The sequence below is a fragment of the Nannobrachium achirus genome, assembly GCF_963921795.1.
Source record: "Nannobrachium achirus genome assembly, chromosome: 2".
In the NCBI taxonomy this organism is placed as follows: domain Eukaryota; kingdom Metazoa; phylum Chordata; class Actinopteri; order Myctophiformes; family Myctophidae; genus Nannobrachium; species Nannobrachium achirus.
In genome coordinates, this window is record NC_137811.1 from 18,704,764 (window position 1) to 18,730,857 (window position 26,094).

Sequence of the window (26,094 nt, forward strand, 5' to 3'; positions counted from 1 at the left end):
TAATTTACAAGAAAGAAAAAACGCAAAAAGTGGAGACAATGGAGATTTTCTAGCTCAGTTTCTGCCCGAAAGCAACGCTATGTATGAATGTGTATACTGTATGTATATGTGCGTGCGTGTGTGCGTTAGCGTACGAGCGTGTATGTGTGTATGTTTGTCTGCGTGAGCAGCAATGCTCGCACATGTTTTTGCTCTGCACTCACAGCGAGTCGCCTGGCATTATGAGAATAAAACCATGGGGCCCAATAAAACAAAGTGATAAAACATGGAAAACTCTCAAGTGGAGAATAATGATCTTTATCCACGACCCACTGGGTGTCTGCGCTCTGTTAGCATGAAGCAGCACTAGACCTGTCCAAGACGGCGCTCCAAATAAGATGCAGACCTTATCCGCCGCCTCAAATTGGTTAAGAGTCTGAGTGGTGTGGTCCCCCCCCCACCCCCCACAGCAGTGACAATGGCTGGGCATGTTTCGCAAAGCCCTTATCAAACCCCCAAATCCATCACAGGTTGACAAATATAAATAACCCCTTGATTATGTATATTGTATCGTAAGTGGAGTACAAGACGTCCCTAACGAGATGTGGTAAACAGACAAATACGCCGCGGAATGCTGTGGTCGTGGGAGAGACGGTGGTGGTGGTGCTATGGTTGTGTACTCACCGATGCAGGCGTGGACCCTGACAGAGAGCTGCGTTCGCAGGATGATGCTGTGCTTCTTTCCTCTCCTGTGGAACACAGGGAGACAGGGGGGGAGAGATAAACGTCAATGCAGAACCAGCCCCGAATGAGGACGTTTAAAAAAGAAACGTAATCATGTGTATCTCCAGGTCCACGACGTGGGAACAGTGTGGCTGCAACATTTCGGAATAGTTTCAGTCTAATATTTAACTGGAATTGCACTCGTTCGAGGTGCCAGTGGCTTCAGTTCAGCAAAAGCTAAGGTATGGCAACATGACTGGTGTCGGGCGCGTGCAAGACAGACAGACAGACAGACAGACAGACAGACAGACAGACAGACAGACAGACAGACAGAATGACAGACAGACAGACAGACAGACAGACAGACAGACAGACAGACAGACAGACAGACAGACAGACAGACAACAGGTGTACGAGCTATAGCAGGGGTTTTCAAAGTGGGTGACGTGGCACCCTGGGGTGCCGTGACGGCCGTCCAGGGGTGCCGCGAGATAATGAAATAATATTTGGAATTTATTTTGACACTTAAAACACTATTTAGTATAATTTTAAACATGATAGTACAAAGTTATTCTCAGTCAATTCTAACAAAGGTGGCTATTATCTCAACGTTTTCCTCACAACATAATCGCTAAAATATCCTATAAATATAAAGTGCTGGGAGTGAAAATTAAGAATATATAATGTAGGGGTGCCTCGGATGAAGAAAAATGTATAGGGGTGCCCTGAGCCAAAAAAGTTTGGGAACCCCTGAGCTATAGAACGCCTTCTTGTTTCCAGTCAACACCGTGTGCACAGACAGACAGTATGGAAGTGAAACGGACACAGACAAGCCAGAGTGGATGTTATCTCTGTTCCATCTAAAAGTGTTCCATCAATACGGCCTGAGCAGGCGAGCCACGACAAGAGGAACACATCACAGCCACCAGGAGAAAAGAAAACAAACAACTCCACTCTTTCCACAACCCCAGGCCGTCCCAGAACACAGCAGCACCAATATGGTCTCATTCTGGGATGAACAACACAGGCCATGTCCCGGGTCCCCAGAGGTCAGGAGCGGAGGCAGGGTTGCCAAGCAGAGCTCACCGCCATCCCTCCTGCATCCATAAAGACCCTCTAGTGCAGGGGTTTTCAAAGTGGGTGACGGGGCACCCTGGGGTGCCGCGACAACAGTCCAGGGGTGCCGCGAGATCATTTGATAATATTTGGAATTCATTTGGACACTTGAAAAAATATTTAGTATCATTTTAACCGATTCAGGCCGGGTACACATTTTAGTGTATGGGAGGGGCTTACAGTCCATGTACAGTATGTTGCAACATATTTGTTTTTGTAGGCTAAATTCTGATTTAGGCTAATGGGTTAAACTTGAAGTACAAAGTTATTTTCAGTCAGTTCTAACCAAAATGGCTATTATCTCAACGTTTTCCTCCCAACATAATCACTAAAATATCGTCACTGTCGGGCAGAAACCTCGTATCTTCAAGTTTCAAATGTGAAGCCCTGCTTCATCATACAAGACTGTCGCACAAAACAAGATCGGCTGTTTTCACTAGTTTTGTACATTTCATAGATGATAAATACAAAACGAACGGTTTTGGACATACAAGGTTTCCACCCGACAACGTGAAAATTATAATGTAGGGGTGCCTCGGATTAAAAAAAATATTGTGCCCTGAGACAAAAAAGTTTGGGAACCCTTGCTCTAGTGATGGGACGATACGCAAAATGATCGTTTATCGTGATAAAAAAACACTCACGATAATCGTATTGTGGAGATTTCATTTATCGCGATATCGTCCTCCGTCATGCACTGGGATCAATTCACCTTTTATTTGCCGAGCTGCATAACTGGTACCATTTAAACCCTCTAGTGGTAAAACATACTTACTAGTAAGACGCCTCAGGGCGACATGCGACCGCCAACTCTTGTCTATCTGGCCAGTGATGTATATCGGACCAGTTACCCAATCTCAACAGTGCCTGTTGAGATTGACAGAACATGCCCATATATGGGCATTACCAAATACGGGCATCACCATTATAGAGCAGAGCAGGGGTCTTCAACAGGGGATCCGGGACCCCTAAGGGGTCCTCAGAGCTACTACAGGGGGTCCTCCAAATCTTTGTGTGATAGAAGCTTTTTTTTCTCCTTTTCTATTTTAACAACTTGAACCCTAGCGTTCATATACTGTTGAGATTGGCAGAACATGCCCATATATGGGCATTACCAAATATGGGCATTCCCAGATATGCTCTTAATATTGACGACATCGGGAAAGGGATCTCCATATATGGGCATAGAATGATGTACCCGAGAGTCTTTTTCACTCTCTACCAAATCTCTTTGCCAAAAAATTGCAGATCTACAAGCTCACAACGCGTCGCATTGTGAGCCTGTAGATCTGCAAAAAAGGAGTATAGTGCAATGTGTCAGCCTAGCCTTTCTGAGAACGGGGCCAACCCTGCCGATGGGAAGCATGCAAACAAAACAAGACACAACAACACTTACTGGACGCTATCGACCACAAGATAGATAGATACCACCACCAGAAGAGCCAGAAATAGCAGAGACCCAAAGATAAGGCCCATCACGATCGCTTGAGATTCACTAGATGAGCACGATCGAGCCACTGCACTGCAGGTAGGGTTGTGCAAACCCCTCTTCACCCCCCCACCCCACCCATCCCCAACACCACCACTATCCTTTTTTTGTGGTGGTGGTTTTCCGGTTAATGGCGTGAGGAGCACACGCAAGGTTGGGTCTCCTGAAATTACCTTTTTTTTTAATATAGCGACTCTCTCAAACAACTTTGCTATTTAACTTATAGTTATCCTAATGTGGTTCTTTGACAAACAGTTTTTTTTTTGTGTCCTGGCTGCACAATGACTGTGTGTATAGTTATAAAGTATAGTTATTGACCGCGACGGAGGCGCGCCGTCTCAAGCAACCCAGAGCCACGAGAGGCACCACCGAGCGAGCTCAAGCGAGCGAGTTGCCGTGCCGAACGTTGTGAAGGTCGCTTGAGCCGACTCAGCGCCGTTCGAGTTGCGTCCTGATAGGGGACAGAATAGTACATAATGTTTTGGCGAGAGCCTTTGGCCACTGGCCAATCACAGCATGTCCTTGCTCAAGCTCCTCCCCCGCCTCTCCTCAGATCCGGTAGGAATAGCACACTCGCGTCTCGCTAGTCTGCAATGGCAGGCAGGCAGGCAGACAGGCAGGCAGTATAGGGATGGGACGATATGAAAATGTCATATCACGATTATTGTGACAAAAGAAATCGTGATTTACAATATTATAGTGATAATCAAAAGCCATCATCCTGGGGGGGGGGGGGGGGGGGGATTTGAAAATAGCGAATCTACAAGCTCACAACGCGTAACAACGCGACAGATATTTTTGGGCAAAGACATTTGATAGAGAGTGAAAACTTCAAGTACATTTCACCAATATAGAGGGTTTAAGCGGTACTGGATATGCAGCTCGTCAAATAAAAGGTGAATTGATCCCAGTGCATGACGGAGGACGATATCACGATAAATGTAATCATCCACGATACGATTATCGTGAGAGTTTTTTTATCACGATAAACGATAATATGGCTTATCGTCCCATCCCTAATAGACAGACAGACAGACAGGCAGACAGCTATAGAGGGATGCTGAGCCGACATGTGGCGTGCTCCCCTGCGAATCAGCTTGCATAACAATCTCACTGTCTATCAAATATGATATCCATCCAGCAACAAGCAAAGGCCACACCGAGGCAACATCAGTCGACAGCGTTGCCCAGATCATAGATGAGGCGGCAAGCAGGGACTTAACCTCCCCCCTCCCCCACCACCTCACCCAACGACTAGGTAACCTGAGACGTCTTGTAATGAACTTCTGCTTTCTCTCGCTGTCTTGCAGTGGCAACCAGACCCCCGCCGTCACCCCCATCCACCCCAACCACCCCGCTGTTAAAGCAGGACCTGAGGCTACGCAGGCCAAACATGCTCATTATCAAATTAAACAAGAGGTGCACGGAATACGAGAACGCCGCTCAACCGCTCGTTCACCAATTACAACGCGGGGGGAAAGTGGGGCATGCAACCTACGAGGCCTGGGTAGGAGGAGGGTGGGTGGACCGACCCCCGGAGACACCGTGATTACAGTAAAGAATGTTAGCCAGAGCGACAAATTGGCGATGCATGAATGTTGGGGTTGTACGGTTGCTGCTGCTGCTGCTGCTGCGACGGATCAGTGGCCGTCTCATCCTCACGCTGTTCTGTTCTTCTCGGGTATCACTGACGGTCCTGATTTCTGGGCCTACGGGGTTAGAAGGTTTGTGGCTTCTGTCTCATTGGCCATACAGTGAGTGTCAGGTTAGGTATGCTTTAAATAGGTACGTCCTCAGTTGTGTTTAAGAGAACTCTATGCTATTCATGTAAATGGTAGTGGTTAAATGGACTGCTTTTAAATAGCACCTTTCCAGTCAAATTCCGACCATTCAAAGCGCTTTACAATACTTCACATTCACGCATTCATGCATTCACGCATTCACCCATTCACACTCACACACCGATGGCGGAGGAAACCATGCATGCATGGCACCGACCTGCTCATGGGGAGCAGTTAAGCGTTCTTGCTCAAGGACACTTCAGCACTTTAGTCAGGAGGGGCCCGGGATAGGACCTGGAACCTTAAGGATTCCAAGTACACTGTAGCTAGTTAGTGGCAAAAGTGTAACAATCTTAATTTATCCAGAAGTCAACTTTTGATGCTGACAATGGCAGACTGTATCCATTGAGAGTCAGGCCAAGAGCCTATCACTCCCGTGTCCCTCCACACTCTCTGCATCACAGTGTCCAGGAGGTCCACGGTTCAAACCCAGACTCCTCCTGGCTATACGTGTCGAAAAGCCCTTGAGCAAGACACTGAAAGCTTAACTGTGAGTTAGGTGTCTCGCATTGGTTTTCTCTGCCGTCAGTGTTTTGCCTCCATGGGTGAATGTAATGTAAATGGTACACACAGTGACCGTATGGGTGAATGTAATGTAGGCCTATGGTACACAAAGCGCTCTGGAGAAAAAACCTATAGGAATGCAGCATTCAGAACAGCGTTATGTTTTCTTTGGTGATTTGTGGTGTGAGGAGTCCAGCTTCTGTAAAGATAACACACATACTAATACAAAAACCTTAAAGAAAGAGACTCGCACCAAGTCTAAATAAGAAAGAAAGAAAGAAAGAAAGAAAGAAAGAAAGAAAAGCGGGGAAAAAGCTATATACAGCAACTTGCGGTCGTTTCTCTGCGTAAAATGCAGGTAACGCTATACTCCTGATATAAATCCGGCTCACTGTTATTATTCTCATCTCACACACGGGGTGTCATAAACTTGGCTGTAATTGCGGGAAACCGTGTGAGTATATGCCTGCCAATCATTCCTTTTTCCACCCCCCAGTCAGTCACTAAGTAAGTTCTCAACTCTCTCTCTCTCTCTCTCTCTCTCTCCTTCCAGAGAGGTTCCTATAAAGACCCAGTGGTCTTAATCCTTAATGCCCCCCAGCAGCAGCTACTGGCCTGATTGATGGTGGCCGCCTGCCAGACCCGCACTCTGTCTCTCTCTCCCCGGCTTTATGTGATTGCAGCATTAAGCCCTGTTTATACTCCCTCATACGACAGTGTCGCGTGCCGCCCGAAAAATACGCGATATACAAGCTCTACGGTCCGTCGCGGACGCAACGCGGCGTGGGCTTGTATGTCGGGGCTGTTCTAGGCCGTGTAGCACCGTCATACGACGGAGCACAACATTCAGGCATTAACTGGGCCCTGTTTTATTCCGTTTAGGCCTAGGATTATTGAATGCTTTAACTATTGAAAAATAGCAGATATACAAGCTCACAGCGCGGCACCGAGTGCCACGCTGCGAGCTTGTAGATCTGCTATTTTTGAAAGAGTCGTGAAAATGTGTGCAAATCTTTGAATATTTGTTATTTTTAAAGTGAACATTTGTAACTCAAATTTTGCTTCTGGGGGGTCCCTGGAACTATAACAAAAAAATATTTTGAGATGGGGGTCCGTGGCCAAGTACATATCATTTTGGGGGTCCTTCACATGAAAAAGTCTGAGAACCACTGACATAGTAGTCTCTCAAGAACAGAGTAACTGAGCTCCAGTTAAGTGAAAAGGACCTTTCCTTTGACGATGGCTAGCCAGATTGCTGACATATAAACACTGTAAAAAAAAAAAAAAAAAAAACTTAGAAGGATTCAAAAGACACTTATAGAATGGGGTCAAAATTCAAATGTTCACGATTTAAAAAAAATAGCAGATCTACAAGCTCGAGCTTGTATATCTGCTATTTTTCAATAGTTAAAGCAATAAAATAACAACACGCAATAATGCGTACCCGGTCTAAATGTTTTATGGTGAGACATCACTGAAATGCGTGTGTGTGTGTGCCCACAGCAGAGCAGAGTGGAGGGGGAGGCCTGGGGCCTTACCTCACCGAGGCAGAATACACACAACTTGGAGGGCGGTCAAGCCAGCACTTCCCCTCTGGAAGGCCAATTAATGGCAGCCTGGAAGGACTGGAACGGCCCCACGGACTGACTCAGCAGTCCTGGGCTGCAGGCTACAGCGCTGCTGCTGCTGCTGCTGCTGCTGTTGCTGCTGCTGTTGCTGACGCTCAGGGGGGTTCAGAGACTCTTATATCGCTCTGCTATAAGAACCCCGGGTCGCACAGTATATATAATGATGGCAGAGAGAGAGAGCCAGTAGCCAGGAGTGGTGGTGGCGGGGGTTTGTGGTGTGTGTGAGTGTGTGTGAGAGTGTGCGTGCATTTGCGAGTGTGTGTGTGTGTGTGTGTGTGTGTGTGTGTGTGTGTGTGTGCGTGCGTGCGTGCGTGCGTGCGTGCGTGCGTGCGTGCGTGCGTGCGTGCGTGCGTGCGTGCGTGCGTGCGTGCGTGCGTGTGTGTGTGTGTAATTGCGACCGTCACGTCGCAATTACTATCAAAACCTCCACTGGCTGTCTGTCTGTCAGTCAGTCTGTTAGTCACGTCACGTCACACTTTTCCCCAACTCATATCTCTGCCAGCGTTGCCCCTATCCATGCCAAACTTTGCACACACACTCCTTGGCTGCCAAATGAGGCCGATTCTTGCAAAACACATTTTTGGACACTGCTCCTACAGATTTTGCCCTATTATCACACAAAACGGTACACAGTATCTCTAAAGTTATGTCATCAACATAGATCTGTCCCATTTCCCATATTCCCTCCTGATTGACTACCATTGCCTTCTAAAGTTTGTGTATGCGACGTGGCGGTCGCTTATCTCCCGATTAGGGAGTCTTACTGGTGTGTATTGGCAAACAACCTCGGCCACAGCTCTTACACCACAAATATGGCCCCAACATCCCGGGGTACTAATGCGTGAACAAACACACACTAATGTGTGCAAACATGCAGTCGCTGCTGCGCCCACCTGTGTGCATGTGTGGGTACACGCACACACGCGTGCACACATGCACAAGCGCACATACATTACACACGCAAACGCACACTCACACAAGTGCACTCACACACACACACACACACACAGTCACGTAGTGAATTGCCAAGCTTTTTCGGTTCTGTTAATAATAGCCTTATACTGCACAGTAAACACTCCAGGGACACCCGTGGGGGTTTTATTTTGTTGCGCAGCGTTCTTGCAGAAAGTTAAAGTTCTACTAGTAAGCATTCCGTACCAGCGTGTGACACAGCTCCTTCTCTTCGGAGATTTTTCACGTGTGACTTTTTTTTTTCTTCCTTTCAAAGCAACTTTTCTGTATTGTTGTGTAATCAGCAACCAACCAAAACCGCGTCCCAAATGGGTCCCAAACTGAAAAGAAACCGATGCCAGACGGCCTGTTCTGTCATCTCAGAGACACAACATGTCAGGCCATCTCGCAACGCTGGACAATTCCTGCCTCGATCCACTCTAATCCAAGACAATATCCAAAGGCTCTGCCCATGCCTGTAGGCTCAGGTCCTATACATAATCTTTTCTGGACGACTACATCCCCCATAATTCCAAGGATTACAGATGAGGAGGACTACAGATCCCAGATGTATTTGAATGGCATTCATCAATATCTGTACTAGGAGAATATGCTTAGGAAAATAGCTGATCTACAAGCTCAGAGCGCAGTCGCGGTACGACCCATTACAGAGCTTGTAGATCTGCCATCTTCCCCGGGGCAAATACATATCGTCACTGTCGGGCAGAAACCTCGTATCTCCAAGTTTCAAATGTGTACATTTTTTGCTAAGTAAAGCCCTGCTTCATCATACAAGGCTGTCACACAAAAGTAGTGAAAACAGCCGATCTACAAGCACACAACGCCTCGCGGTGCGAGGCGTTGTGTGCTTGTAGATCGGCTGTTTTCACTAGTTTAAATCATTTTTCAAATGAAAAATGCAAAACGAACGGTTTTGGACATACAAGGTTTTCATCCGAAAACGACAAGATACAAATCAGGGCTTATTCGCTGGGTGAGATTACAGCCGAAGCGGGGCTGTGGGTGGAGGGAAGAGAGAGCGATGGAGGGTGGAGAGGGGTGGGGATGATGGGGGGCAGTGCTCCCGGTCCCAGTCAGTCTCCCTACTAGCCTCTGAGCTCCATAACGTGGTGTGGAAGTGATTATGGTCCCTTAAGCTCCCGTGACATGGATCTCTCTTGGCTCTCCGGCAGCTCTCTGTCAGCTGGATCATACTTTAAGCCGTTGAGGACGGGAACGCATCCGCAAACATTATTTTAGGCTTTAACTATTAAAAAACAGCAGATTATAGCGAGCTTGTAGATCTGCTGTTTTTTGAAAAATCTTGACAACGTGTGCAAGTCTTTGAATATTTAGACCCGATTCTATAAGTGTCTTCTAAATCAGCGGTTCTCAAAACTTTTTCATGTCAAGGAGCCACAAAATTACTGCGGACCCCCATCTCAAAATATGTTGTTCCAGGGACCACCCAGAAGCAAATATTTGAGATACAAATGGTTGCTTTTAAAAAGTTATACCCGGTATTCAAAGACTTACAAAAAAAAAAAAGCAAAAAAACATGATTTTTCAAAAATAGCAGATTTACAAGCTCACAGCGCGGCACTCGGTGCCGCGCTGCGAGCTTGTATATCTGCAATTTTTCAATAGTTAAAGCACAAAATAATGGTTAAAGTGGTTCCAGGTATTAATAGGTTAATCTGATTGTAAAGACACCAGGCATGACACACAGGCGCCTGTGGAATGTACTGTAACCTGTCATTAATATCAGGCGCAGATTATCAGCAGTCATCATCATCATCATCGGGAACTCAAATATGCGACCGGACCCTCCGGTTCTAATAAGCCGTGGACTGGGATCAGGACAAGATCAGTTCTCCATTTTGAAAGCATGTTACTTTAAAAACAAAGAGAAAGAAAGAAAGAAAGAAAGAAAGAAAGAAAGAAAGAAAGAAAGACTGGACTAGGGATGGGTCGATATGAACATTTCATATCACGATTATTGTGACCCAAAAAATCACGATTTAGGATATTATCGCGATAACCAAAATATCCCCAACATCCATTGTCCTGGGGTGGAACATTTGCCAAAAAATTGCAGATCTACAAGCTCACAACGCGTCACGTTGCGACGCGTTGTGAGCTTGTAGATCGGCAAAAAAAGAGACTTGGTAGAGAGTGAAAAAAAAGTATGTATATTATAAGTATGTTTTACCAATAGAGGGTTTAAATGGTAGCAGATATGCAGCTCGGCAAATAAAAGGTGAATTGATCCCAGTGCATGACGCAGGATGATTTAACGATAAATTCAATCTCCACGATACGACTATCGTGAGTGTTTTTTTATCACGATAAATGATAATATCGCTTATCGTCCCATCCCAAACATTAAATTCCTTTCGGCGAGGAAGGGGAAAATACATGTCTCTGAGCTGAGAAAGCTGCTGCCGTCGAAAGAAAAGGACCGCTCAGCTCACGCCGTAAAAGAAGTACATTATTACAATAAAAGGACACGAGGAAGGTAGAGTGCCTCGTCAGAACAACACAATGGAGTGCCTCGTCAGGGCCCTTTTATTAGCGCTACCGTCATCCAGAGGAGGGCCGCTGGAGCGGCAGGGGCCGTGAACCCGTGCACATCAACGCCATAAAAAAGCCAGCGGGGCATTATTAGAAAATAATGCCCTCCTCCTCCTCCTCCTCCACCTCCTCCTCCTCAGACCAAACGGTGTGGGTTTAATGACACACATTCATACCAGGAGGGTGTGTGTGCCAGTTGGCACGGCGGCGCGCACCCTGGCACGGCCTAGACGAGCGGGGAAGAAGTGGAGCGCTCCGACCCCTCCTCGGTAGAGGAGCTCACACATATCGTCACAGTCGGGCAGAGACCTCGTATCTCCGAGTTTCAAATGTGTAATTTTTTTTTTTCGCAAAGTAAATCCCTGCTTTATCATAAAAGATTGTCGCGCAAAACTAGGGAAAATAGCAGATCTGCAAGCACACACATGCTTTTCACTACTTTAAATCCTTTTTAAAATGATCAATACAAAGGAATTTTGGACATACAAGGTTTCCACCCGACAACGACGATATAATAGGCTCCTCAAAATGATTTCAGACGGGAGGCAGAGTGTTGCCAGGTTTCGCGAGAGAAACAAGGCAACCGGGGTCTATGAAAACAACGCTCCACTTGTCCCAGACTCTTCGCCCTCCTGGCCCCCGGACTGTGGAATGAATTCCCCATTGCGTTTAGAACTGCAGACTCACTCCCTATAGCTTCCACACGGTAGTCTGAAGACTCACCGCTTCAGACTCCCTTAGGGCTCGATGCATACTCTACTTTTAGAGACGAATTTATTTCCGTTCAGTTCGGGAAGTCACAAAATCTCGAAAGCACCGAACAGCCAAAATGAATGACGGTACCCTCCCCCCCGAACCTCTGAATGACGCCATATTGTAGTTTAAAAAGACTAAGCTAAATAAATTCGTCTCTAAAAGTGGAGTATGCATGCATCGGCCCTTAGCCCAGAGCACTTACACCGTAGCACTTGCCAACCTTCAATGACCATACATGACCAATTTTGCAAAGGCAAAATATACAATTTAGCATTTTCATATAGACCGATTCCAGGCCATTTTCCACTTGGCATCCTCTCGTACATCGAAGCTATAGCCTAGATCTTCAACGTTTTCAGGCCAAGGACCCCTTAGTTGAGAGAGAGATGAAGCAGGGACCCCCACAAGCTCTTCATAGATTCCATATAGTTCCATTGTTTGACAGCACAATCATCAGTGTATTTTGGATTCATGTCAATTTGTGATTCCAGACATTTAACCACTTGAACCATCAATACTTAATAAACTAGACTTTTCACTCTGTACTTGGTCTGCTCTTTATCCCCTCTACACCAAACCTCTTTGCCAAAAATAGCCGATCTACAAGCTCACAACGCCTCGCAGCGCGAGGCGTTGTGAGCTTGTAGATCTGCTATCTTTGGCCAAAGTTCTCAGAATATGGATGTTAGGGTTCAAGTGGTTAATATAAAAAAGTTGAAAAAAGTTTATATCACTCAAATATTTGGAGGACCCCCTGTAGCAACTCTGGGAGTCTGGGGACCACCTAGGGGTCCCGGACCCCCTGTTGAAGACCCCTGGCCTAGATTGTATTGAATAGGTTCTTGGATTACCTACGTGTTTAGTTTACTACTTCTATGCATTTGATGTATTCATGGGTTGCATTTGTAGTCCTTACACCGGCCATGTTGAGGACCAACACAGGTGTTCTGATTGTCGAAGAACATTAGTTCTGTGCCATTCAGACAAATTGAAACACCTGTGTTGGTCCTCAACATGCCTTGCTTTTTGTAAACCGCTCTGGATTAAGAGCGTCTGTTTAATTGCGACCGTAGGTCGCATTTACTACCAAAACCTCCACCGGCTGTCCGTCCGTCAGTGAGTGAGTGAGTGAGTGAGTGAGTGAGTGAGTGAGTCACACGTCACACGTCACACTTTTGCCCTGCTCATATCTCCACAACCGTTGCCCCCATCCATGCCACATTTTGCACACACACTCCTTACCTGCCAAACTACAACCTCCAAGGACCCCCGGAGCTTCAGGGACCCCCAGGTCCCTGGGGGACCCCCAGATGTAAAAAATGACCAAATGTGCAAAAATGACCAAATGACCACCCCAACGGGGCTGCTCACGGGGAATTCCTGGGGACCACCCACTCCTGGTGCTCCAGAACGGATGCAAAAGTGGTGACGCCCCCAGTGGAGGACCCCCTCCACTGCAGCTCACATAAAATGCCGTAACTCGGGCTAGGAGCGTCCGGGAGAGCCGGGGCCGGTACCTATTGGTCCGCCAAGGCAACGTGGAGACCCCACCCCTCATTTCTCACATGGCCCTCTTCTAGCGCCACCTTCAGGCCGATTTTTAAAACACATTTTTGGCCACTGCTCCTACAGTTTTGGCCCTAAAATCACGCAAATTGCTACACAGTATGTCTACACTCATCCCATCAACATGAATCTGTCCCATATAGCGCCACCTTCAGGCCGATTTTTAAAAACACATTTTTGGACACTGCTCCTACAGATTTTGCCCTCAAATCACGAAAATCACTACACAGTATGTCTACACTCATGTCATCAACATGGATCAGGAAGATTTTGGAAAAACACATTTTTGCCCTATTTGTGGAGATAAGTGACCTACGGTCGCTTATCTCCCGATTAGGGAGTCTTACTGGTGCCTAAATTGTAACAACCCCAGAAAGAAGTGACTATATAGGCCATTGGTTCTCAAAGTAGGGTCCGGGGACCCCCAGGGGTCCTTGAGGGAGTTCCAGGGGGTCCCCAGCTATGATAGTTAGGGACCAAATGGACCCTTATGGTTATGCATGTCAGAGAGTGTACAAAATGGAAACAAATGGTTCCATTTGAACCCGCAACGACCAGTATTATTTACCAGCCACTCTACAGAACAATAACAAGGCCAAAGTCGCTTATAATAAGCGCACGTGGCAACGGCGGCCGGACAGCAGTCTGAGAAACGACACCACTGACTTCTCCCCAAGCCGTCCAATCGCAACAGCCGGGGGGCGGGGCCAGAGAGAGACGCTTATGAATTCACCAGTTAGACAAATAAATCTGTAGATGTCTGTGGTCCACTGGTAGAGAGGAGAGGAGAGGAGAGGAGAGGAGAGGAGAGGAGAGGAGAGGAGAGGAGAGGAGAGGAGAGGAGAGGAGAGGGGCGGTGGATGTGGTATCAACACACTCCATCACCATATGGACTCAATAAAGGGACTGGGCTATAGAAGCCGTGCGCCAATGAAACAGAGATGAAACCAACACGACTTTTAAACCTTTTCCATCCTTCAGACCAGCCTGGAGAGTTATGTCAAGGCGAGGCTATAGCCTTACTATATACTGTGTGTGTTATACCAGGGGCCAAGCCTTTCACAAAGAGAAAGTGAGCTAATTTTCTTTCGCTATAGGCCAGAGTTGTGTTTGTTAAGTTGAGGGGGTGTGTGTGGTATTGGATTGTATTGGGGCCACCTTTTTGTGAGGCAGTTAAATTCAAGCAGGATGAAGAAGAAGGCGTGACTGATTTGTCTTGTCTGCACTTCTTAACCCATTTAGGCCTAGGATTATTGACTGCTTTAACTATTGAAAAATAGCAGATATACAAGCTCACAGCGCGGCACCGAGTGCCGCGCTGCGAGCTTGTAGATCTGCTATTTTTGAAAAATCATGATTTTTTCTTTGCAAGTCTTTGAATATATCTATTTAAAAGCGAACATTTGTAACTCAAATATTTGCTTCTGGGGGGGTCCCTGGAACAACATATTTTGAGATGGGGGTCCGTGGCTAAATACCTGTAATTTTGGGGGTCCTTGACATGAAAAAGTTTGAGAACCACTGATTTAGAGGAAGGATTTAGAAGTGGGGTCAAAGATCGGGTCAAAGATATTCAAAGGCTTGCACTCATTTTCACGATTTTTCAAAAATAGCAGATCTACAAGCTCGCTGTGAGCTTGTATATCTGCTATTTTTCTAAAGTTAAAGCATAAAATAATGGTTAAAGTGGTTCAAATCTAACGCGACTCGGGCGCGTTCCAGGTATTTGAGAGATAAGTGCTTTATTGTGGATGACATCAGTGGCCTGGCCGTGCCAGCAGCACCCTGTGTGAGGGAGGCCGGGTATTTTAAGTGGCACGGCATTATTGGAAGGAATGCCATGCAAGGGGAGTCTGGGACATTTTGCTCTGGTTTAGCTGCATGCTTCACGTCTACGCATTATGGCAAGGGTCTTCAACAGGGGGTCCGGGACCCCTAAGGGGTCCTCAGAGTTACTAAATTGGGGGGCCGCCAAATCTTTGTGTGATAGGATCATGTTTTTACTTTTTACATTAACCACTTGAACCCTATAGCATCCCTATTCTCCAAAAATAGCAGATCTACAAGATTACAACGCCTGGCAGATCGGCTATTTTTGGCAGAGGTTTGCTAAGTATTTGACGGTTCAAGTGGTTAAATGTCTGAAAATACACAACAGGATGACAGTGCTGTCAAACAAGTCTAAGCCGTCTAAGAAATCGATGAACATTTCTAATCTGCGACCCAATTTCATACAACACATGGGGGTCCCTGCTTCATCTCTCTCTCAGCTAAGGAGTCCTTGGCCTGAAAACGTTGAAGACCCCTGCATTATGGCATATGAAACTCACAGCTCGTAGGTGCGATGTTTTTCGTCGCATGACTCTGATGTACAGTATGACGACTGTAAGTATGTCGTCGATGTCGGGCAAAAAAACACTTTTCTCTGTGTTTTAACTTTTTGTGTTTTTCTGTCAATTAACTCCCTACTTGATCAAAAGTAGCAGATCTACAAGCTAGAAACGCGACGCAAAACTACGTTTTTCGAGCTTGTGGATCTGCTACTTTTCTCTTTTTTTAAATTTGAATAATGAAAATGTACATTTGGAGGTTTATCCCGACAGAGACAATACACAATTTACACATACATACATATACTCACTATATACTCACTACACTGCCCCGCTGGGACGCATTGCAAGCTTGTAGATCTGCTATTTTCAGAGTGCAACCGTAAAATGACTTGTCTTTTTGTTGTACTGGATCTCTTCTCCACTAGTCTAGTTGTTTTAGTTAGTCCTATCTTTAGTCTTAGATTTAGTCATCTCGACGAAAAGTTTTCGTCATAGTTTCAGTCAACGAAATGAACACTGATTTGAATTAGAGATTGCTTTTGTTTTTCACCCCTTTTCTTTTCGTTTAAGCCCCTCTGTGAATTGGGAGAGGTGCACTGGGCCCCACCGGCTACGGTTCCATGCGACCCCTGGGAGAACAGCTTATAGGTGGGATGAGGGATTACACAGGGATTATATCACTCTGAACAGGAACAGGCCATCACTGCGATCCCAATCACCCTCATAGAATCACATCGGGCAAGCGAGCAGGAAATGAATAGACATCCCCCAAGCCCCCCCTCTCTCCAGAGATCCACAGACGTACAGTATATCGTCGTTGTCGGGTGGAAACCTTGTATGTCCAAAAGCATTCATTTTGTATTTATCATTTTAAAAATGATTTAAACTAGTGAAAACAGCCGATCTACAAGCACACAACGCCTCGCGCCGCGATCGCCTGTTTTCACTACTTTTGTGCGACGGCCTTGTCTGATGAAGCAGGGCTTTACTTTGCGAAAAAACGTACCAATTTGAAACTTGGAGATATGAGGTTTCTGCCCGACAGTGACGATATGTATGCCTCTGTAACACAGTGTTTCTCAAACTTTTACATTTTAAGGTCTCCCCTTAACTCTGACACAGGTCCATTTGGTTCCATTTGTACACTGTCAGAGTTACAGACTTGTATGGGTCAATTTAGAACACCCTAAAGGAACCCACAGAGTCCCTGGAATCCACTTTGAGAACCACCGCTGTAGCATAACACATCTCTCTCTGTCTCTTTCACTCACACATGCACGCACGCACGCACGCACGCACACACCCTCTTGCCTTCTTATGTTCTTTATGTGTATTACTGTATAATGTGTCTTTCTTTAATGCTGACATGTTGGCCAGGTCTCGCTCAGAATGATCTTTGATCTCAAGTGGCTTCCAGCCGGTAAAATACAAACACAAAGTCTCTCTCAAAGCAGCGATCGCACTCGTTACTGATCCTCTAAGCACTCCACAGAATGTACAAATGTAACCGCAAAGGACAATTCCAGGCTAAAACAGAAGAAAAGAGTAGCTTTGGAACGGCCAATATTAGCGCTTTTGTCTGTGGTACATTTAGCCGCGTTTTAGCTGTGAGGAGAGGTCGCGAGATCTCCGAAGAGGGGCGACAATAACAGAAATCCACCAAACCAGGTAGGAACAATCGGGATAAAAGGCAAATTAAGGGGGGCATATGTTTTAGCCTGGAATTGTCCTTTAATGGATAAATAAACTATAACTGATTTTTACTGCACAGTGTTTTTTTTACCTCAAGTCAGAGGGTTGCTTTTCAAAATCCCCTTTACAGCTATAATAAAAAAGTAGAAATCACTACAATCACTCGCAGAATAACAACGCGTCTTTTATTTATAGCTTCAAAACAGCTACGCTGACCGCAGAGAGCCCTCCGAAAACGCGCTCACGTACAATCAAGGCTTTTTTTCTTTTGCTGGCTTACAGCAACATGCACCTGCGAGGTTAGCGCCAGGGACCCCTTGTGTTTTCAATCAGAAAGCGCCGCCCTGGCCCCCGGCCCGGCCCAACATCTTTTAAAAGTGCACAGAATATATGACCGGCCCTTTTTATGGGCTGTTGTTCCCCGTTTTACCGCCAGTGTAGTAATACTGTATGCCCCTTTCAAGCGTAACAACCCAACGCATCTGTTTGCCTTTTAGAAGCGGCAACCAGGTTGAAAGACACAAAGGGGAGGGAGCGAGGGCTCTGGTTCTCTAGGTAGGGTCCGGGGACCCCCAGGGGTCCTTGAGGGGGTGTCAGTGGGTCCCGTCTGTAACTCTGTGAGTGTACAAATGGAAACGAATGGAGCCGTTCTGTAAGGGTCCATTTGGTTCCGTTTGTACACTCTCTGAGTATAAATCGAATTGTGTTGTGTTGTGTTGTGTTGTGTTGTGTTGTTTCGACCGTCAGGTCGCAGTTACTATCAAAACCTCCACCGGCTGTCCCTCTGTCCGTCAGTCAGTCAGTCAGTATGTCTGTCATGTCATGTCACGTCACGTCACGTCACGTCACGCCACGTCACGCTTTTGGCCCTACTCTTATCTCCGCAACTGTTGACCCTATCCATGCCAAACTTTGCACACACACTCCTTGGCTGGCAAACCACAACCTCCGCCCCTGATTTCTCACATGCCCCTCTTCTAGCGCCACCATGAGGTTGCTTTTTGCAGACAACATTATGCTACCCGACGGTCGCTTATCTCCCGATTAGGGAGTCTTACTGGTGTTGTGTTTTGTTGTTCATGAGTGTCCAGGTGGTCCCCAGCTAAGTGATATAGAGTTGGTAACCAAATGGACCCTTATAGATCTTTTAGTTAAAATATGATCATTTTGGGGGGCGCGGCCTGAAAAGGTTGAGAACCACTGAAATAATGGACCTTGATATGAAAAGGGTTTCAAGGCACTGGTGTGGTGCAGCGCTGTTCTCTTACCCTCCCTCCTCCTGGAAGCCCTCCATCTCGTCTCTCTGCTCTGCCAGGGTGGACTCCAGGTCCAGGTAGCTTCCATTGTGGGACAGCTGGAGGGCACAGTCGTCCAACTGGGGGGACAAGAGAGACAACATCACAGCATGTTAGAGTTAGACATGGTGGGACAACATCACCAGATGGAGCGAATACATTCTCCGGCACCGGAGCAGGAACAGGACCGGAAGTTAGACCGGCAGTCACGGCACGGACCGGCAGTTAGACCGGCAGTCACGGCACGGACCGGCAGTTAGACCGGCAGTCACGCTGCGTCGCCAGCAGTAGGACCGGCATCGCCAGTAACTGCCACGGGCAGGGTGGCGCTGCTTCTATGGAATCCAAATGACTGAAATCATCGCAGTGACTCAGTCAGAACTTTAAAGATGAAGTGCCATGATTTCTTCCACCCCCAAAAAATTATGATCAGGTATTATGATTATACTAGGAGGACGATTTTTTCCAAAAAAGTGTACAGAAAGAGTCAAAATTTTGTTTTTATGTGGCCACACACACCAGTTCATTAAGTATGCCTGGTTGTCATAGTGGGTGGTGACCCAGCTGAAGTTAGCCACACCCACAGTGTTGGGAGAATGGTAAAAGGGGAGGGATGATTGTATGTATGATGTCATTTTATCTGTGTTTTTGGATTGGCACTTTTGACCCACAAGGTGTCAGCCTCCAGGAAGAAACCCCAAATACAAAGGGAATACATAATTGCTCATAACAACCACGCCGGGGGGTCTAATGAAGTACAGTCAACCTCCTAGACACATGAAAACCAGAGAAAGTACAAAACTATGGCACCGCCTCTTTAATCCATGGGGTCTGCGGCCTAAATTGCATACAGCATCAAACTAGATGTCAAGGAATTAAAAAGGTTGAGATTCACTGGTGCGTAGAGATAGAGATAGAGAGAGAGAGAGAGAGAGAGAGAGAGAGAGAGAGAGAGAGAGAGAGAGAGAGAGGTGACAGTGTCTAGTACAGTATAGTATTGTAAAGCTCACACTGCAGCACATCAACCTGTTTATATTCACAGCCTGACAGACAGCAGGGTCAGCAGCTCCAACCACCTGCAGAGGAGAGCATGGCTAAACACACGCACGCACGCACGCACACACACACACACACACACAGACACACACACGCGCACACAGGCGCACACAGGCGCACACACACACACACACACACGCACACAGGCGCACACAGGCACGCACACACACACACACACACACACACACACACACACACACACACACACACACACGCACACACACACACACACACACACACACACACACACACACACACACACACACACACACACACACACGCACTATACTGTAGATCGCATGATTGCTTTTGAGTGACAGATGTTACTGTGAAGACAACAGTAACATGTGTGATGTGTCCAGATGTTCTGTTACTCCATCATGGAGACATAGCAACATGTGTCCCTGTACCTGCATGGGGCCAGCCCAGAGGGCTTCTGCTTCTGCTGCCCCAACCCTGTGGAATGACCCCCCCCCCCCCTCTAAACATGCGCCTCACCCTCCAATCCTTCAAAACCACTCTCCCACCTCTTCAATATGCTTTGCACACACGCTCATTTCACTGACCCAGTGTTTTTGTTGATTTTATTTCATTGTTTTTCCCTAATAATTGCTAATCCTAATAATAATGAAAGGACCTTTGTTTAGAAACTGCAACATCAATTTTAGATATATATTATTGTTATTCAATAGTCGGTTGCCTGCACAGTTCTTAATGTAGACACATGCAGCATCATCTGACGGGGCGCCCACAACATGTAAACTTCCTGAGGGCCAAATAATGTCTTCGAGCACTCTGGTGTGAATGATGAAAACAAGCAGCGCTGAGTTCAAAAGACCAAGTGGGGTCCCCCCCTCCCCCCCTCCCCCCTCTCCGTGAACGAAGGCACGGCGGCCGCACATGTATTGTAAACAAACACACGCAAGAGAGAGAGAAGTCTTAATGCGGAGCGTGTTGAAATGAAGCGGCGTGATTGCTGCCAGCCTTGATGTGGTCGGGTTCTCCTCCCCGCTAAATGACACAGAGTTCAGTAAAAAGAGGAGGGGGTCGGGAAACACATTTTACAGGACAGCATGCTTTGATGTCTCCGTTACCGTTAGCACTGCGATGATACAGCAATGCTCAACAACAGAAACTAAACATGTGGTTGACTGGGATTATACTCTCTCTCACCCTCTCTCTCTCCATCTCTCCTCCCCCCATCTCTCTCTCTCTCTCTCTCTCTATTTCCCTCCCAAGGGCTCATGAGATAGACGGTCACACAAGCACACATGCACACGCGCACACACAGAATGACAGCATCCAAGACGTACAGTACAAGTGAGAAACAGGGAGAGACAAAGCTCACAACGCGCACAGCGCGTTTCGCTGCGATGCGTTGTGAGCTTGTAGATCGGCTATTTTCGGTCTGTGACACCTGCGTTCACCCATGATGACGATCTTATTTCTAATGGAATATAGTTTTTATTTGTTGACCAAAGTGCTGGTATATTTAGTGATAGTTTTAGTCACCATAGCTTAGCTTTTATGTCGTTTTTATTTAGTTTTCGTCAGGGGAAAAAAGGTGGTCGACGAAAACATGTTGTCGTAGTTTTTAGTCGACGAAATCAACACTGCCATGTGCCTGTCGGAGTGAGAAAGGCCCATAGGATACAGAGGGGGCTTCATTGATCTCAATCTATACTATAATTTTGCGAATGTCTGAGTGAGTGAGTGAGTGAGTGTCTGTCTGTCTGTCTGTCTGTCTGTCTGTCTGTCTGTCTGTCTGTCTGAAACAGCGTTTCTCCTCAGTGGCTGGAGCAATTGATCTGAAATCGCATCACCATTAGCATATGAACACACCTAACATAACTGTGAAGCCCGTTTGTCACTTTCACAAATCATATACTGTATATTAGCATTTTTATGGTGTATCTACTATCTATTCTGCATCTAGCATGAGGCACATCTATTCTGCATCTAGCATGAGGCAACATGTTTAACCAGCTCTCTCTGTGTGTGTGTGTGTGTGTGTGTGTGTGTGTGTGTGTGTGTGTGTGTGTGTGTGTGTGTGTGTGTGTGTGTGTGTGCAGGCAGGCGGGTGTGTGCGCAGGCGGGTGGGCGGGCGGGCTGGGAGGGGGGGGGGGGGGGGGGGGGGGGGGGGGACAGTATCTCTGTAGCCATTAAACGAAACGGGTTTCTTACATTGATGCTCCTACATCATGCAAGCACCAGTTAAAGTTACTTTCCATCCCTCATATACTGTGTGCACAGTGCACATCCCATAACCCACACACTGCACATCATTTTGGAGCTCATATCTTTGAACGGGTAAGAGCTAGTCTAAAGAAAACAAGAAGAGGACGAGGAGGAAAGAGCTTCAGCTTGCTGGGGTCCACTAGAACAGTGGTTCTCAACCTTTTCAGACCCCCAAAATAATCATATTTTAACTGGGGACCCCCCCCCCCCCACCCTGACGAGCACTAAGAGTTGAGGCATTACATTTTGTATAACACGGTTCTATTGTAAAAAGAGCAGATCTACATGCTCACGACGCCTCGCAATACGCAACTCGCAACGCGAGGCGTTGTGAGCATGTAGATTGGCTATTTTCACAATTTCTGCTTCTAATATTTGACAATTTGGCCAATGTTTCATTTGGTATTAAAAGAGGTATTAAAAAGTCCTTAAACTGTCACTTTAGAAACATGCATATACCCTCTATAATCAATAGTCAACCGACCCACAGGTTGAGAACCACTGGACAAGAACACTTGACCAACGAAAACAGGGTTTTATATAAAGTCAGGAATGCAGCCACCGGAAAACGATTTCTCACATTTTGTCTTATTTTAGTAGGAATAAGATTTTACACACACACACACACACACACACACACACACACACACACACACACACACACACACACACACACACACACACACACACACACACACAGACAGAGTGGCCAAAGCAAAACTATAAAATACTTTCTTGTGTCCAAGTGAGATCTCTCACCACACTGCGTACTGCCCAGTGTGTCTCAACCTGAAATAGACCGAAAAATAAAACACAGAGAGAAGTGAATCTGAACCAGTAATTAACCCAGATCACATCCAAGAAATGAAACGTTCTCTCTCTCTGTGGAAGGTTGAGATCTGATCCAGACCTACTGTAGACCTCTGCCAGACAGATATAAAAAAAAAACAAGTTTGAAGTGAGCGGTGGTGTGTGTGCGTGCGTGCGTGCGTGCGTGCGTGCGTGCGTGTGTGTGTGTGTGCGCGCGCGCGTGCGTGTTGCTCACCCAGGTGTGTGTGTGTGTGTGTGTGTGTGTGTGTGTGTGTGTGTGTGTGTGTGTGTTGGGGGGGGGGGGGGTTTGAGAGTGTATCCATACTTGCTCACTCAGGCCACCACTGCTATTGCAGTTGATGCTCAGGGCAGGCTAGACTCAACAGCACCTCTCTGGTCACCCAGGGGTACTGAGGCTACACCAGAGGCTACATACAGACACACATACATACATACATACATACATACACGGATACACACACGGCCACGCTATGGAGACGGTGTGACCACCGCTCAATAAAACAAACTCTAATCCACTTCATAGAGGCCATCTATTGTTAAAGGAGTAGTTCACCCCCAAAATGACTTTTTTCACGCCATGGAGACTTGAGTTCAACCCTAATATTATTTTGTATTTGTCGCATTCCTAAGACAAAAAGTATTATAGTTAATGTACCACCATTGATTCTGGCTAATTCGGGGTAATTAGTCTAAAAGCGCCAAATTTGGCACAGATGTAGCCCAGGGCATGCTCTAATGATTTAGCTAGGGCGCCCGAGACGGCGACCTTTTGGGTCGCCACAGCGGCCAAATCAAGTTGGGCTCCCATCGACTTTCTATACAGGAGGAAAATACCCAGAAAAAGATCTGCTTTAAGTAGGATGTGAGGGGTCTACCTAGGGGTTTGTCATGATGCTGAATCCATTGCAAGCATTTGTTTTGCACAAGAAACATTCCTTTAGCTATGAATGGCCCCAGAAAATGATGGTTTAGTGATGAAAAGTGATGACTCATCACTTTTCACAGTTTTGTGGGCGTTTTTTGGCGCTTTTAGACTGATTAGCACGAAATCTCCCTAACGCCCCCGTCCCCGACTATGGATCCTTATCGTCTCTGTCGGGTGGAAACCTCATATGTCCAAATCTGTCACTTCAAATGCAAAAATACATGTAGATCTATAGTAGTAGATCTAAATATAAAGACGTTGGATGTTGTTTTCGCTGATGGTTACAGCACTAATAATAGTCTAATGTGTGAAGAGAGAAAGGAGACACCCAGACCCCACCCTAGAGCTGTTTACTAAACAATTAACACATGCACTGCCATGGACGACTTATACAGTACGTTGTCAAACTGAATCCGATGTTTCACCACCACGTCAAATGACTGAAACCAGTGTGGTGGCGACTGAACTTTAATCCTTGATCCTGGCTGCAACACCACCCCACCCCCTCCTAAGGCACCTCACTACAGTTAAGCTTGTGATTGGCTGAACCTGAGGTAGGGAGCGCTCCATGTGTTCACTTGGACTGCGCGGAGGTGCCGAAAGTCGAGGGGACCAAGATTTACTATTCTGGCCCCCTGGTTCACAACTTCTAACGGTGCTGAGTCGGCTCAAGCAGACTTCGCAAACGCTCGCCGCGGCGACTCGCTTGCATGGAAACAAGCGCTCCTTTACAAGAACCAGACTAAAACGGGGTGCTTTTAGGATTCACGCGTGTTGAACCGGTGGTGGCCCTATGGTACGGTATGGTACGGTGGCCAGGAAGGTCCAGGCTAGAAAACCACAAGCAGCACAGTGCTGCTCTCTCTCACACACACACGCACATGCACGCGTGCACACGCACACGCACACACACACACACACACACACACACACACACACACACACACACACACACACACAATGAGGTCTGGCCTCTCCCTCCCTGCGTGACCACAGCACTGTGGCCCTGCTGAGAGAGAGAGAGAGAGAGAGAGAGAGAGAGAGAGAGAGAGAGAGAGAGACAGACAGAGAGACAGAGAGACAGAGACACAGAGAGACAGAGGGATACAGAGACAGAGAGAGACAGAGAGAGACAGAAACAGAGAGACAGAGGGATACAGAGACAGAGACAGAGACAGAGACAGAGACAGAGACAGAGGCAGAGAGAGACAGAGAGAGACAGAGAGAGACAGAAACAGAGAAACAGAGGGATAGAGAGACAGAGACAGGCATACAGAGACAGAGAGCGAGAAAGAGACAGAGAGACAGAGAAACAGAGAGAGAGAGAGACAGAGACAGAGAGAGATACAGTAGGCAGTTTAAAGGCAGCAGTCAAGAACTAAAAATAAACACGCAACAATTTGCAATTTCAGAGATGTTTTTCTGGGCCTGGACTCACACACACTCTCTCTCTCTCAGTGGATGGAAGGAAGGATGTTTCTGTGTGAAATATCGTATGGACATTAAGGACAAGGTCAGGAGAATATAGAAGTGGAAGCCCTATTGATTCTGTCCTGTGCGAAGCACTGTAAACTCATGTAAGGAAAGTACACAACAGCTCATGTGTGTCTGTATGCTCTGTTGTCTGTTCTGTGAATGAATGTGTGTGTGCACACGCATGTGCATGTGCTGTAGGTCAGGGGACGAATTAGCCCACTGGTTAAAATGCACCACCAGATGCAGGAGAAAGAAGCTGTGACACTAGAATGCGTGTAGCTCCTGTCGAGCATGTGAAGTGAAGGATGATGAGACTGTGCAGGCAGTCTGCTGCTGCAGTCCTGCTGCAACCAGAGAGAGAGAGAGAGAGAGAGAGAGAGAGAGGGGAGAGAGCGAGAGAGAGCGAGAGAGAGAGAGAGAGAGAGAGAGAGAGCAGAACCTCAGCTAACAAAGTGTAAAAGCAGCATTCTTTTTTTCATTCAATTTGTATTGGTTTTCACATTAGCAATGCCACAATATGGTCTCAGAATATTGTTGCTGACAGAAACCTCTTATTTCAACACATTAATAGCATGGAATTATTTTATACTTTAGCTATTGAAAAATAGCAGATATACAAGCTCACAGAACAGCACTCAGTGCCACCCTGTGAGCTTGTATCTGCAATTTTTTTACATTTGTGCAAATCTTTTAATATATGTATTTTTAAAAGGGGTCCCTCCAAGGGGGTCCCTGGAACTACATATTTTCAGATGGCGGTCCGTGGCCAAAAACATATCATTTTGGGGGTCCTTGACATGAAAAGGTTTGAGCACCACTGACATAGAAACATAGGTTTTTCCAAAACCTGTTAGGATGTATGAGACATGTATAGAATCCGGTCAATATATTCAAAGACCTGCTCATTTTTTCAAAAAATAACAGATCTCTAAGCTCACAGCGCAGCACTCGGTGCCGCCCTGTGGAGCTTGTATATCTGCTATTTTTTTAATAGTTCACAAAAAGCATCAAAAGTAGCAGATCCACAAGCTCGAAACCATAGACTGTAGAAAAATATGGATGAAGCGAAGCCATTGGTTTCTATGCAGCGCAAATGGCCCTTTCTACCCCTTGGAATGGGT

At 46.5% G+C, this 26,094-nt stretch overlaps 1 protein-coding gene across 1 annotated transcript in view; it reads right to left on the bottom strand.

The window, feature by feature from the left end:
- LOC308296916 (FH1/FH2 domain-containing protein 3-like) overlaps positions 1-26,094 on the bottom strand; it is a gene marked incomplete at both ends in the record, with an annotated part of 288,271 nt that overhangs the window by 248,755 nt on the left and 13,422 nt on the right. The window contains 2 exons of the mRNA XM_080740269.1: positions 664-728; positions 18,421-18,527. Coding sequence (XP_080596395.1) covers positions 664-728; positions 18,421-18,527 — 172 coding nt within the window. The remainder of the gene's footprint in view (positions 1-663; positions 729-18,420; positions 18,528-26,094) is intronic.